Source organism: Empidonax traillii, unplaced genomic scaffold (assembly GCF_003031625.1).
Source record: "Empidonax traillii isolate 1590-97213 ecotype Southwest subspecies unplaced genomic scaffold, ASM303162v1 scaffold67:size1865537, whole genome shotgun sequence".
NCBI lineage: Eukaryota > Metazoa > Chordata > Aves > Passeriformes > Tyrannidae > Empidonax > Empidonax traillii.
This window is the reverse complement of record NW_020955260.1, coordinates 1,445,234-1,461,486: the sequence shown is the minus strand read 5'-3', so window position 1 is coordinate 1,461,486 and position 16,253 is coordinate 1,445,234. Positions and strand designations below refer to the sequence as shown.

General features: G+C 39.6%; 1 protein-coding gene across 1 annotated transcript in view; it reads left to right on the top strand.

Moving 5' to 3' along the window:
- ZCCHC24 (zinc finger CCHC-type containing 24) overlaps positions 1-13,790 on the top strand; it is a 107,830-nt gene extending 94,040 nt beyond the window's left edge. Inside the window, exons 3-4 of the mRNA XM_027880301.1 lie at positions 2,420-2,584; positions 11,264-13,790. Coding sequence (XP_027736102.1) covers positions 2,420-2,584; positions 11,264-11,377 — 279 coding nt within the window. The 3' untranslated portion in view covers positions 11,378-13,790. The remainder of the gene's footprint in view (positions 1-2,419; positions 2,585-11,263) is intronic.
- Positions 13,791-16,253: the final 2,463 nt, after the last annotated feature.

Sequence of the window (16,253 nt, the reverse complement as noted above, 5' to 3'; positions counted from 1 at the left end):
AACCCTCAGTTACTGGCCTGCCCAAAGCAGCTCCCTGAAAGCTTCCCATCTGTGAACTGTGGCTGGCGCAGCATATTGCAGAGGGAGTCTGAAGTTTAAATACTCTTTATGGCTGACATAACATATTGCAGTGGGAGTGTTATGTTTAAATACTCTTTGTAAACATTTACAAGACTTCTAAGACACACTCTGTCTCCAAAGTCAATGCTATTACTTTTGGAAATAATGAACTCTGTGACCTGCACGTTTTCTGAAAGGACCGCTGCTTGGTAGAGGCAATGAAGCTGCATTCCCAGGTCTGACTGCAGCAGGAGTTTCAGCAGAGTGTGACTTAGAGAATCAGAAATAGCTTGCTTCTGTTCAATAACATAGCCCCAGTTGAAACTGCAAATAAAGAAATCTGTGATGCCTCAGGAGGAAGGGGAAGGTCTCTCAATCATGAGAGCTCTCTTTATACAGGGTTCCTATTCAATTCCATGAGAATTTCTAAATGAAGAGAGCATGTGGCTCCTTCTTACACTGACTTATGCTACGAGCTCTTCAGAGGCAGAACCAAATAAAGTGTCCAGAATAAGGATGTCTCCATAAATTGATATTTTCCTGCCATACATTCAATTGCAATCTCTCATCCTTATCAAGGGACACCATGGATCAGAGGGTTACACTCTGGGTGCCTGCCAGCACTCAGTTGTGAAAGTCAGAATGTTTCTCATTAAAGCAATCAACCTTTTTTTTCTTCTGTGCAATACTACTACAAATATGTGTGTCCTGGTGTCAGCTTCATCTTTGCAATGAGCCAGAATATTTACAATGGCTTGTCAGACTGAGTGTCATGAAGCAAATTATTAAAGACGTTTGCCTGTTTGTAATGGAGGTCGCTACCGATCTGATATTTTAAAGAATATTGCTGTGCTGAGAAATAAGCATTAAAAAAACCCCAAGAATGTTGTTTACTGACATTACAGGGGAAAAAAAAAAAAAGGCCAGAGTAGGTTTGGGGTCCCCTGCTCTTCCACCCACCACATGTGGGGGAGAGCGCACTCCATGTTCCTTTGCCTCCTGCTCCCACGTGCAGCCCTGGAGGTTACACAGTGTACACCATCTCCATCAGCCACGGGAGCTGAGTCTCAGAGCCTCTGCCAACCACCTGCTTTTGCAGCCCATGTTTTCACATCGAAAGCAATTTGGACCTACGCACTGAGAAATTGTACAAGCTCCCAAAACAAAAACAAGTGCCTTCCCAGCATGATGGGTCATTTAACCTTCATAAACTTTATCCGGGAACCTTAAAGAAAAGCTGCTTTGGCGTGACATAAAAATAAGCGACAGAGAATCCTTTGATAGGTGATCATACTACTCTGCCACGACACAGGCAAAAAAATCTCCCATTAGGCGACAACAAACTAAACATAGTGAATACATGGACAGTATTTCAACAGCTGCTAGAGACTCTGGGAAAATGGCTTCATCTTTACAGCTATCTTAGGACAGCTGTATGCAATACTCTTGTCTTCACAGTAACATATTAATTTATCAGGTACCTTGCTATATTTTGTTAAGTGCAACACACAGTTTTAGTGAGTGAATGTATTTACAAAAAATTAAGCTGGTATTTGCATAAGGTAATTGTCATCTCTGCTAGCTTCCCTAGATAAAAAGGGTTTCTTCAAGGGACATTTAACATTTGGACATCACAACAGCCCATTTGAGAATCCCTTCATGTTTCCTTCAAAAAGTAGAAATCAGTGAAACCATTTCCCAAGAGCAAGAAACCAGACAAATTTAATAAAAGCTAGTGTTTTCACTAATCAAAGTATCTTTCCTTCATACTCAATCCCAGTTTGTGCACTCCCATATGATAATCCACATGTTAATGAATTGCCAATATTTCACTCTTTACAGGCTGTGCAAAGATAGATTATTAAGAATCTTCTTAATGATACGTTTCAGTGGTGAATATACCAGATTTCTTAACTAGAATTTCTAGTTAAGAAATCTGGTATATTCACCTCTGAACTAGATTTTCTAGTTAAGAAGTAGTCCTTTAGTAGTGAGCTACTCCTCCAGATGATATATGTACTACTGGCAATATGTATGCAATAGAGATGATCTTATAATGAAGCCAGTATTAAAATGGAAATGGAAAAAGTGCACAGGCATATTTCTAAACACTATGTTCAATGCCACTAACAAGTATTACAAGTCCTCTTGAACTTTTGAATACTTCTAGCAGAAACAACTCTCAGAACTGTTAAACTCTAGCTTCAATGTGTGAACTCTTTATTAAGGAGATACGAATTTTCTGTCTGCCTCCAGTACCTTTTGCCCAAAGTTTCCTAATAAAAAAACCCTTTTCTTTTGTACTGCCTACCCCTCACTCGTATTTGGTCATTCATTGCTACTTCCCTTTGTTTTGTAGGCTCGTCCAAAAGGAGAAGGCCTGACACCATACCAGGGCAAGAAACGCTGCTTTGGTGAATATAAGTGCCCCAAATGCAAGAGAAAATGGATGAGTGGAAACTCCTGGGCTAACATGGGACAAGAATGTATCAAGTGCCACATTAATGTTTATCCTCACAAACAGGTAGGAGAAGTGCAGACCTGGTGGCAACAGGCTTGGAACTAGGAATGCTCTTGACTTTGTAAAGTGTGGGTAAGGCTTAAACAGAACTTGCCATGGACTACAGCATACCACAAAAAATGGTTTCCCAGATGAGCTGCTTGTCTCAGTCCTGGAAACCTAGAGAGGTGTCAGAGTTGCAATTTGAAGGTTCTTTCAGTAAAAATACCTCAAACCCAAAATCTTTACCTGCTTTTTTATAGAAGCAGACTGTGAGACCTTTTAATCTGAGATAGAGTAAAACAAGTTCAGCAGTAGTAATGGGCCTCCTAGTTCTTCCAATTCTCTTCATATTTACACCAATTTAGGGTTTCATTCCACTGGTGTCAGCAGTTATTTCCTACGTGTACTACTTTTTTTCACCTGTTGGATTTCATCAAGGGGCTATGTCTACTTACAAAGAGCAGTGATAAAAGAGAATACAAAGATGACTGCTGCCTACAAAATTCCTTGGTTAATAACACTAACTTGAGACAATCTCAAAGCTTCCGAAGTCTCATGCTCCTTGCCCCAGTTTAAACAGCTGATCTAAAAAATCCACAATCTAGGCTGAGCAATCAAGTTATTTATCACATGCATGAAACTACAGTCTTGAGGGTGAGAGAAATTACAATTCAAATTACATTGATTTATAACAGAAGTTTATAAATATTTACCTTGTTCTTCTAAATTCTTTCCATCATTTATGTTAACGTTCAAAGAGTCAAGAAATCATTCAAGAGGTATCTAATGGACACTGTACAAGAGGCATTATAGACTTGGATATGTACATTCTGCAATAAAGAAGTTTTGCAAGTCATCCGTTGTCCAGAGTTGCCCCTCATGGCAACTTATCTGCTCAGTAGTACTAAAGCCAGAGACGTGCTGTTGGAAGGGCTGCAGTCTACAGTGCTTCCACAGGCTGTGCTTGCTATGGAGACACATACACGGTGTTTTCCGGGGAATAATCACAGCTTGTGCAGTGCAGATTTCCACAGGTGACCCCCATTGCTGTGTTTCCATGCCATTCCCTAAGGGCACCATAACTCATGGATGTGGAAGAGCTTTGCTCTTCTTGTTTATCCACGTTTTCATGTCCCATCAGTAGGTATTGCAGTTGAGATGTTCAAGACAAGACTGTATTTCTGCTAGGCTTCCTCATATAAATAACTTGCAGCCAGTCACTAGTGCTCTTCCCCAAAATGGGAAATTAGAACCTCAAGCTGAAAGATTTTTACATCCTGGTGACACTGCCTCACCTCCATCTGCTTCTGTTCCTCAGTGTTACCATTATCATCCTTCCTAGTCTTTCATTCTTTTAGAAGTGCTCTGTGTTGCTTCTGATTAAACATAACAGCAATAGCCTGGCAGTAAAGAGAACAGCATCAGTCCATGCACAGAGCCAGCAGGAGAGAGAGCCAACAGGCTGCAGGAGGTCTGTGCTGCTTCTTGACAGAGCCTCCTGTTTGCCAGCCCATATATGGTTTTTGTCCAAGCATTCAGTTCCACGCCAGGCTCTCTAAACATTTATCAACATTTGTGTGTGTTATTCTGCACCATTCTGGAAAATGTGCTCTACCCAGTCACCTATACCCCTCTTATACTAACAACTGTGTTTTGTAAAAGTACAGTGAAAGATGTAATTAAAAGTCCAGTATTTCTAGTTTGAGAGTTATAGCACAAAAAAATATCGTTGTGCACATAGGATAACTTGAATAATTTTTTTTAAACAGCACCGCTACACCACCTTAACATTTTCTGCATATATTTCCTATTTATTCTTTAGGTTTTGATTATTTTGTTGGTACCTACCATAGCAGAGTCATCATTCATGTTTGAGTTCCTATGCACTTCTAAAAGTTTTTAGACATCACTTCCCTCTCAGTGGGTGTCCTCAGCTAATTAAATGCTCCTTCTGCTTTTATTATATGGGATCAGATTATTTTCACTCTCATCTCAATCTTCCATTGGACACCTAAATGAAACTCACTTAGAGAAGATGTTGCCTCTCCCTAGACACCATGCTTCTTTTGTGCCATTTTAACTCCATCAAAAAAAGAAAAAGAAAAAGAAATTGGTGTTGCAGTGAAAGAATAGATACCTCAAAACAGAGGTCACTGCACTATGTGATGCGATCATAGTACAAATAATCCATAAATGGATTGTTTTCTTTGGTTTAACAAAACCCAGATGAACTGGAGAAATCTGACCTCCATTCAAGATCAGACAGTATTTACTTCTAGTGAAATAAATGATTTCTACTTTCAAACAATTTTGTCAATATTTCTCTTCACTGATGTGTTGGAATTCATCATCTCCTTTTTTTACTCCTTGTCCTACCATTTGGTAAACATGTAATTGTAACCTAAGAGAAAAAGACTATCTGGAATATTATTTAAAAAAATAATGGTAATTTTATCAGCAGGTGAAAATCACTGCTGGTTCCTTAAAATTGACCTATCCTTTTGTCAAGTTGCAAAAGCTTCCAAAACTATAAAAACTGTAAATATCTCAGCCCATGTCTAAAACAGCCAGGGGCCACATTTCCCTGGTGAGGGCATATTATAGAAAGTCTCCAATCACCATAGTATATACAGCATAAAAACTCATACCAGGTCAAGCCAACCTCTTCTGTTCCACACCTACTAAGCAGTAGAGGAGACTTTTACAGGGAGGTGTGGATATAGGCAAGACACAAAAACCACCTGCAAGGGTACTTTCCCATCCTCTTGTATGGCCAAGTGAGTATTTCTGCATTCTCTGAGTTTGTCACCAAGCAGATCAACCTTTGTAGAGCCTATTCAATAGCTGAAATCTAACCACATGGGCCACCAAGCCTTGCTATGTCACCCTGAATATTGGAGAGTACGATGCTTGTGCCCAGTTCAGGATTTAAAAAACTGAAATCCTTACTTTAGGATTGCTCAATATTCATTGCAGTGAATTAGGAGTTTGTTCTCAATCGACAGGTCAGCCCTTTTCTCTCATCCTCATCGCCAAAGCAGTTGCTTTCCCAAATCTGTGGACTTCACACTACTGCAGGGTTTGTCCACGTCTCACAAGGGATGGTTTTGTGCCCAAGTACTCCCATGTAACTGGCTCAGGAAATGATACCAAAGCACTGAAGGTAATAATCTCCACTCTGGGTAGCTCTGGGGTAGCCATTCCAGCACATATGCCGGCCCTGTGAATGGCTTGTGCAGCTAGGCTCAAATCTTGATTTCCTATGCTTGCCTTTCATTAGTGGGTCCCTGGAGAAGAGATCAGCCACACTTCCCTGTCACCTGCTCTTTGTTCCTGGAGGCTCATTTCACTTCAGGAAATTATCCCGTGCCAATTCCCCACAAGCAATGTCTCAGTTCAGCCCTATGCTCGTAGTCCACATAGCCTATATCTGTGAGAACGAGCTTTTAATCTCACTGGGGCAGGAAAAGTCTTCTCAGCAATTTCACAGCTGTGTATATACTTTAGAGTGCTCTACAAATACAGCTCTAAATCTCAGCATTTAAGAGAGATGTTGGAGCATGTATTACAAGAAGTAACACACGGGCCAGACAGCAGGGCCGCTGCTGTTCATTCCCCAGCTCATCTACAGAGCAGGGAGTTGGGTGGCTCTCACACCTGAGCTGCAAAACTGCTCCTCATCCCAATCAAGCTTTGAATGCATTTTTGTTTTCATGACTAAATTGTTCCACTTTGTTCCTCCTTTTGCATTTTCACCATGTTCCTCAAGAGGCCAAGCTCCCCATGGGAGTGCTTACAGAAATGCACAGGACATGGGGCAAAAACTGTAAGCCTGTTGAGCTCAAGCCTTACCAAGGACCAAAGAGCTACCCTGACAAACCTGCTCTATGGCAGTTTCTAAAGTAGTTTCCTGGGTAGTTACTTTAGCTACTCTAAACATAAATAGGCATCTCAGATGGGACTTGAACCCATCTCTTATTTTTCCAAGGAATTTGGATTTTGTGGTTGTTTATGTTCCTTCTTACCCTGCTCCAGCAACTAAGCCAATTCTTGTAGTCATTCTCCAGCGTTCTTGGCACTGGAACAGCCCAGATGCCAAGCTCTGAATTCTCATTTTCTTCCCCTGCCTACTATAGCAGCAACATCTGCGCCTGTGGTTACTTCCTGGCTGGCCTCTTATCAAGGCTTCTTCTCCGACTTTGTGGCTGACTCCAGTGCTGTTTGTGATGACAGCTGTTGCACTGGTGCAGAACCAGCCATCTGGTGACCGACTTGTCCTCTTGGACACTATTTTCTTCCAGCTGTCAGGAATTTACTGTTGGCCTGGAAATAATTTGGTATGTAAATACATACTTCATGATATCCAAGTTATTACTTCCATGGGCAATTCAGTGGTCCCATCACAATTCCCTTATCTGACTGCAACCACAGCCACCTGTCTTCCCTCAGTATGGGGAGAAGGTGAGTATAATCACTCAAGCCCAATAAACTTTTCAACAGTTTCAGGCCCACAAGTGTGCTCTTTTGGTCCTTTACATTTAATAAACCCTCCCCAGTATGCCCATACTTGTGTACTCCAGCAATGGCAATGCAGTTCACCCCAGATTGCTGCTTTTCTGAACTCTAAAGAGATTTTCACCATTTAGCTCATGCTGTTATCAGTCATTCCTAGCTGGCCAGTCCCAGAGGCATGCTGCTGACAGAGGCTGCTTGCTCTCCCTGAGCATCGTTCCTCTGGTCTGCAGCCTCCTTACCACTGCCTCCCAGACCCACAGTGACAGCCAAGAGCCTTGTTAATGTCCCTCTTCCCCCAGGCAGATAGAAAAACAGAATCTGTTGCTCAAGAATGCATGTTGCATTTAATCTTTTTTTCCTCAGTGCATATTTTTTTATTGGACTGAAAATTTACAGATTTATAATAGCATGTCTTTTCTAGCCATGGCTCCTTAAGACTGTTGACCTAATAATTATCATGCAAGCTATAGTATAGAATCTCTTTCTAGTCACATCTCTAATCTGACATTTAATCATCCCCTTTGCTCCATTAAGACTCGATGTGAGTAAGTCCAGAAAATTATTTTTAGGTGTTTTCTCTCAGTGAGATTCTAATGTGATCCTTTATCCATCAGTGATGCAATCAAGCTATTCCATTCTATGGCTGAAAAAAAAAAAAAATCAATCTTTAAATACAAACATAAGCAGGCACATTATTCCATTCTACTTCATAGTGGAAGCAGTTTTCCTCAAGATATCCTGGTGATGTTTTCTCTGATACCTAACACTTCATAAAGGTGAACTTTTTGTTTTGAGGGGTTTAGATTTTAACTGACTTTTGGGAAATGCAGAGTTCATTCAGTACATGTAGAGCGGGACAGCAATAATTCACAATCAAAAGTTAATTTGCAGGTCAGGAATTGCTATATAAATTTAAATTTATTTCAACTTCATTCCCCTGAGGCAATAGCTTTATTCACCACCACCAAATGCTTTCCTGGTGGAGCTGCACAAGATTATTTCCACCCTGCAACTACTAGGAGAAAATTAAAGAAAGATGCAAAAAAGTGAAGAATGTAATAGTGCCATTGTGGATGCTTGCATTTCAAGAAAAAAAAAAATAGAAAGGATGGCAAAAATTGAGCTATTAAACTCTCCTTTTAACAGAAAAAGGCATACCTTTCCCTAGAGAAATATAGCAGGATTTACTGTGGTTTTACAAGCTCCATTTCACCTCTTTCTAAGGAGAGGAATTAACTTTTCAGCCAAATAGCCTGTTCCCTTCTCCACACCCTCTCCAAATGCATGGCTGAGTTCTCAGCAGCAGCACAGAGTTCTTGCAGCCTCCTCAGTCATTGGTATATTCAGGCAATCCCCAAAGGTAATACCAGAGCGTGCTGCAACCCAACCCTGCTGCACCCCTCCTGTGCCAGCATCCTCTGCTCCCACCACAGAGCTGACAACTGTCCAGCCTGTGCCTAGGAAGTTCAGCCTTGACGGACTCACAGCTCTTTGACTAATGCCCTACACTTTTAGCAGGGTGTAAGAAAGGCTCCAAGGGTGTAAGATTATTAATTTTGAGTTCTTCACAATTAGTAACAGAGAGATAGCAGCAGGACAAGAACACTTGCTGCTCAGGGTGATTGAAGAGTTCTTTTTTGCCTCACAAGAAGCCCATAAAGAAAAAATGGCAGATGGAGATAAGCTGGAACTTTATGCAGAAGTTGGATTGAAGTGTTTTTGAGGCACAAACCATGCAAGCACAGTCAGTTTCGAAGCCTCACCAGAAATGTAGTCTGGGCTCTGCACGGCTCTGTTCCTTCCAGCTGGCCCTTGGCAACCTGCTTTCCTGCCTTTGTAACCCCTCTCTCCCCAGCCTCTGTGTCGTAACACACTGGTAACAATAACATTTCTGAAATCAAAATGTTTTGCAGGCCAAAAAGCTGAGCTCAATCAACGCGGGGGGAAAGCAAACCACGGAGAGCTATTGTTTCTGAAAACCATCCAAAAACTCTTGGCGCTTCAAGGCATTCCCAATGTCCTTTGCACTATTTCCAGGAAAAATGATTCCCAAGGCCTTGCATATTAAAAAAAAAAAAAAAAAAAAAAAAAAAAAATCTGGCTTATATCAATAAACATGATAACTGCTGTATTTTTTCTCTTTAATCAGAACACAGCTAGCATGTAGAAGCAATCAGAGCTCAGTCAAATACCCTGTTTTAAGTGTAGCATTTCAAAACTCTCATTCTCTGTTGAGGAGTGTAAATTAACTCCTGGAACTCCTGAACCTGGGCTTTGACTACATTTATGTCATGCAAATTCTTGAAGAAAATTTGTGGGCTGATGTTGGTGGAATAAGTGGTAAATAAGGCAAAAAAGCAGTTTTCCTGACCAAATAAAATTATTTAACTTGCTGTGTTGCGGCAAAAGCAGTACCTGCACCAGCACTTGGTTTGCAAGCCTAGAAACAGGTGTGCTGGTTCTGATCTCAAATCCCACCATGCTGACATCCAGCCAGTCATTCAAAACTCAGTGGGGTTGCAGGAGGAGGTTAAAGGATTTGCATGAGATAAGAAGTCCACCTACGTTCCTGACACAGGAAATCCAATTTGCAATTCAAATGTAAATGGAGTTAGACTCCACATATGTGGCCCAGAATATAGTATCATAGTTTAAAACATTGAGTCAGAAACAAACCATTGGCAATCACCACAGAATCACTGCTATACACTGCTTTTACTATAGTGTTATTGCACAACACTAGCTGTGCCATATAGTAAGTGTTGTACTTATAATCCAATACAATCAAACAAGAATTTACAGACATCCCTTGTTCAGGATAATACAATACAGTTTGTCTCATTTTAGCTATTCAGAGAGCTGAGAAACCCTTCTAGTCACTATTTTATAGCTGTTCTTGCAGTGTTACATAGGAAAAAAAAAAAAAAAAAAAGCTTTAAATGTCCCTGTTCCTATCCACAGTGCCCCAGGTAGGTGGCTTGATGAAGAACTTAAAAATGAAATCTTAGATGATCAGGTGCAATTAAGGAAATAAAGCAAAGTCTTTAGAATTAACAAACATGTTAAGAGATAAGTGGCCCAAATTGTTTAAGTTATATTTACCCACTGCTTGCTCCAAGAATCCTGTTCTGAAGATATAAGCAAGAGTAGTATCCCTGTAAAAACAGTGAGAAGCTTATGGCTAGTTTTCAGATTTCACACCACATGCTGTCTCTACCACAGTCTCATAGAACAGCCACTTCATGGGAAGGCACTGTGTGATGAAAGAGTCTTTTGGGTACATTTCATGAAAGCAGATAAATTATGCATTAGGGAGTTTTGTTTTGGGAGGTTGTTTTTTTTTTTCCAAGCAAACGTTGCACTTTATGAAATTCTATCTCACATTTCTGCTACCTCTCTACCTATTAGACTTTCCAAACATTTAACTTTATTGCAATATTCAACATGGGTATTTTATTTTCAGAAGGACTGTGAAGCCTTTCACATGCCATGGCAAACGACAGTACAAAGATCTACTAACAACAAAACAGTTTAATTTCTTCCAACCGTGTGATTTCACAAATGTTATTAAAAATACATAATCAATCTATTAGGGTCAGGGCAAAGGATTGTGTCACAAGGTTGGATTTTGTTTTGAGTTTGGGGTTTTTTTATTAATAGCTTTGCAGCTGCTCTACTTCAAAAATTTCAGCCTCAAAAGCACATGACCAAGTATTGGGAAAGCCCCATTTAGCTGTGAAGTATCTGTGCATGGATAAGACAGGTTTCTTGATGTAGCAGCTAATTCCAAAGCTGGCATCCCTGATGGCATTGCTAGGTAATGGGATTCCCATGCTTGAGATGTTAAAGCCTTTGGGACATCTCAGTTACTGGAGCTAAGAGAATGAACTCTCTTCTGTTACTGCTTCTATAAATTAGGTCCCCAATTCAGTATTTTCATAATTTGTCTACAACAAAGTTAACACCACCTTTATGAAGAATGACATTAAGTTGTGAGGCCACTCTGAACCAATGTAGAGCTGAAGGGCTCAAAAAACACTCCATCCCTTCAGGAAAGAAATATGGTACCTTTATAATGACTAGGAGAAAGCTCGGTTAAGAGTAAAAAGTAGATTGCACATGCATAATAAGGAGTAACAGTGACAAAACCTTGGATCTAACTTCATTTCCCTCCCTCCACTGCAGAGACCCCTGGAAAAGCCAGACGGGCTGGATGTTTCAGATCAGAGCAAAGAGCATCCTCAGCATCTGTGTGAGAAGTGCAAAGTTTTGGGCTACTACTGCCGCCGTGTGCAATAAACCTTCGAAGTGGCCTCTTCCCATCCCCATCATCCTTAAAGATTCTCTGGCAGCATGCGATCCACAGCAACACAACAAATCAAGATGAAAGCTAAAATAATTGCCAATATTGCCTATCTAATAATATGCCTTACTATTAATAGAATGTAACATTTCTCCTGTGCGTGTGCACACATGCAACAGGTATTTACAGGACTATGATTTGTATACATATATATGTAATTGTATATATATATATGTACACACACATATATAAAGTGTTATTGATGGTGTTCACGACAGAACTATGGTTACAGGTTCTGCTGATTGTTTACACAGACCCTCTATCACAGCCAGGTGAAATGAAGTACTATTCAAGAGGCAAGGTATTAATATTCACAAGGAATATATGTTTTATGTATGGCTTTTGCAGAGGTTCAATAACTGTGGGGCCACTAATTCCAAGCACTCACCCACAACATGAACCTTGTTCTTATTATATGACAAGACAAAGGAAGATGAGACAAGCCACAGCATAAAAGGAGAATTATTGTTTTCCCAGTTTTGGAAAGTCTTAGAATTTTGTGCTGCTGATTTCTTGGACTTTTTCTAGTTGTTACCATCTCTTGGGCAAGGCTTAGGCAAAATCATTTTTGCAGAACATGGCAAAAAAAGTGAATAATTGTTTGAGGGTGTGAGTTTGGTAGAAAGGGAATACCATAATGGGACCCAGAGCATTAGGAAGGATTCCAAGAGGTTTCTGGAGGAGAAAAAATTGGCTTGCTTGTGCAACAGATCCTTCTCTTGTCATATAATCCCTGAAATGGTCCCTATATGTGCATGGCTTGTTCATTAGGCCACAAACACACTAAATTTTCTATGAACAAGGGGATAAGAATACTTAAAATTGTGTCTAAAACCCTTAATTGAAATATTAGCCAAACTTACTATTTATAGTAGTTTTAAAGCCACTTTCTGGAAATATTTTTCTCCTGTTTACTACCATAGACATTTGTTATTATATGAAACTTGTTAGCCATAGGGGTGTTTTGAGGCATGGAAAAACTCTGTATAACCCTCCTTTTTTCTATCTTCCTGAAGCACCTGCCCAGCTGAGGAGAAACGTAGGAATGATATTTTGTTGTCCCATTTTGGGTAGAACTTTGTGCAGGGTCATCCTGCTGCAAAGAAGCATCTCATCAGGGATTGGCAAACATGAACTGAAAGTACCCCGGGACGGCATCCTCTTTGTATGTCTACATAAGAGTACATTGGCAAAAGGACACAGCAAGCAATTCACTTGTAGCATTCAGTAAAAAAGTACAGGGATAATGTTTGTTTGAGATTGGGGGTTCTTTTACATCAACAATTTCTATTTCTATGAAGTTTCCTTTAGAGAGATTGACTTGTGTGAATGATGCTTAGAGAAAATAAATAGTCGAGAAAATACTTTAAATCCTAAATAACTTGATGTGAACTAAATTTGTTCTGAGGACTAATTCTGTATTGCAAAAGACAGAGGGGGGGTTTATGCCAAGTGGTAGCAGGATGTTACCAGTATGTCCAGTCAAGCTCTTATAAAGCAAGTTGAAAACTTATTGCAAGCATTCATATAGGAAATGGGAAACTCTTTAGAAATTTGCTCTAGTGTAAAACTCTGGCCATTTCCCTGCGTTGCTCTAAGCAGGGCAGAATTGCACCCGCTTATTGTGGTGGGAGCAGCTCACACATATCTTACAAATTTATAATTCATGGGTAGGCCAGGCAACCCAGCCCACTGATCATAACATGGAGCAATGGATAAGCATTTTGACTCCTGGCTTCTGACCACAGCTCTTCCATTAGCTCCCTGATTTTGGGCAAGTCACAAGATCGTTCCGGACCTCAGTTTCCCCAACTGCAAAATGGGGATAATAATACTTTAGTATACCTACCTCACAGGAGAGTTGTGAGGTTTACTTAACATCTCTAAGTATTTTGGCATCGCTGGATGCAATGTGCTATGTAATGTTAAAATAGTATTAACTGAATTAATTACTTGGAAACTACTTTTGCCCAGTTGGCAATTCCATCAACTAAAATAGCTGCAAATAATATTATTGAAAGTAACACTAATAAACAGTTCAGTTGCCTCAGTGAAGACATGCAGGTTTAGCATTTTCAAATGCAAACGCATTCTTTTGCACAGAGTCACAAATTACCTTAGAGACAAATTCTCTCAACAAAGATACTAATCTGTCTATACAAATAAGAATAAGAAAATACACAAGCAAATCTAGGGGTGGATTTTCTAAGCTTGACCTCTAGGATTAATCTCAATAGTTTATTTCAAGCATGAGTAATTCTGAAAGAGCAGCATTCTAAACCAGATCTATTTTTTCCTCTTGAGCACTTAATACTACATGAGCAGAAAAAAAAAAAAAAAAATCACCTTGATGATTCACATCCAGCTAAAGGACGTGTAGAGAAACCCCCTTAGATGAACATAAGGGAAAATGTTACCTTTTTCTCCTTGAAACTAAGATGTTGCTATTAAATGTTTTGTTCTGTATTGAAATAGCTTCCATGTTATGATAACCACTAGATCAGTAAAATAGCACAACCCTTGATATAGGGGTATTGATGTATCACACACCACCAGGTTTGACAAAAAGCTGACTAAAAGATACCATTATAAGGAAGTGTTGGTATTTTTGTGACAGTGCCCTGTTAAAAATTTTTTATCCAGATTCAGCACTGCAAGGCAATGCCTTCATTTAGCTTATGGATTTTTAGATTGTACTAAAAATGCACGTGATCTACTTTAACACAATTAATGTCTATAGGTGTAGCATAATAACTCTTAAGAGCATACTTATGAGAGTTCAGTATTTATATCACTGATATGTTCCTAGTCAGAAGACATATGAAGTATTTAAGTAATACTTAGCATATTTGTAATAAAGAGGAGAGCAGATTTTCCCCTTCACTCACTTTGGGGAAAAGTAAAGGAAGAACAGAGTGTGAGGAAGAGCAAAAGCAACACTGCCGTAGTTTGTACTGCCTAAGTCGGAGACCGCAGATCCCTCCCGGAGCGGGATCCAGATGTGATCAGGCCTTGGGCACCTCCCTGCACAGGGCTGAAACCTCTCTCCCTAACCAGCTGGTGCCTGGGAAAGGCAGGAGCACCAAGCTCATGCGAGGGGAACATTCCTCTGTCCCTCCCTGCCTGAGGTTTGCTCGCAGGACTTCAGCACTGGGCCCGGGGCGTTTGCTCCACACTCGAGTCTGTGCAGTTTGTGAGTCACTGGAAAAACACATCTGCATAAGTCATGGATAACTGCTTATGACCATTGGCCTTTAGCTAATGGCACAGAAGGGACATTTCTGAGTTTTTATTTCAAAGGGAAAAAAAAATTGATTACAAAATGTAGATTTCTTCTATTCCCTCCCTCCCTTCCTCCCCCATCAAAGGTACTTCACCTATAGATGTAACTAACTCTTTCCAAAACTTAAAAATTTAGATTTTTGATAGGAAAAAAAAAAAGGAGTTGATTTCCCTTAAATTTTTGTGAATGCTTCCTGATGTTCTCTTTAACTAGCTCTACATTTAGAACATCAGCTAGCAATCCTTGAAGGGATCTGTAGACAGTCTTAGCAAAGGTAAAGCAAACATCAATAAAAAGAGTTTTAAATCAAAACAGGCCGCCCTAAACTGAGTATTGTGTAGGGATGTGCCTGGATTTTTAACCTCAGATGCTTGCTGTTGACAGCTTATCAATCCATCCACCACACACTTTTTTTTAAAATGTCACCCCTTTTTAGAGATTTTTTTTAAACTTTCATTTATTTCTTTACAAAAGAAAAAAAAAAAACAAACAAGCAAAAAACCAAAATGCCAATTTGTTTCATTTGTTGGTCAGAACATTTCACATTGAATTTGTCCTTGGCATTGGCACTGCTCTGGAGAAAAGTACCAGTAATTTGAACTGTGTGTTGTAGATTAGCTGCTTTAACTTAATGAGGCTCCAGTGAAGTTACTACAAATACTTCATTTAATGGTCATGAAGAAAAATACCTGCAGTTTAAAGGATGGTCCCATTTTAGCCAGTTTCTACTGCTGCTACCACAGACATAAAATGATGCCACACAAGCAAAGTTTGGGGCCTTTTTGTCTCAAAGTTGCTTTTTAATGTCAGATAAATACACAAGAGTATATATTATTTCTGAAAATAGGTGTATTTTGAAGTTCCCCATTATATGGGACTTAGTTTTTAAACTAAAAATGTGAAGTTACATGTGTCTGAGAGAAGCCTTATACCTAGAAGTATTATCTACATTTTACCTTTTTGTATAACGTGAAATTTAGATTATACATGGGTTACATACCATGATACTCTAGTTTGGTGTGGTTTTCTTAAAAAAAAAAAAAAAACTTAAAAGATTAAAAGCTAAGAGTTTTTGGAAATGTCAGACTTCCTAGATTAGTGGTCTTTGTCCTGAAGTCACGCAGAAGATTGTTTTTTCCTAGTATGGATTCTAAGAGTTGTCCACTAAACAGTATGACATAAATCATCAACACGTGTTTTTCAAGTTAAGTAGATTGACATCTATTTTCCACTTGCCTTTGCCAACATATTTTTGAACTATCCCCATACAAAAATCATTCTTTCAGATATCACTCCACTCCCGACTGGGCTTCAACCCATATCTCTTTCCAATCTGCAAAACCAGTGCTGTCCATTCAGTTTGTTATATCACTCAAGTGCTCAGAGGGCTGTTTGAGATCTTAGATATAGGGATGATGGATTGTGTTTCTAGGATGAATTTCAAAGGGACAATCGTGTGCAGTTACTAGCTATAGATGATTGATATAAATGTTTACCCCTGTATGAAGTATTTTACAGTTTTACTTGCA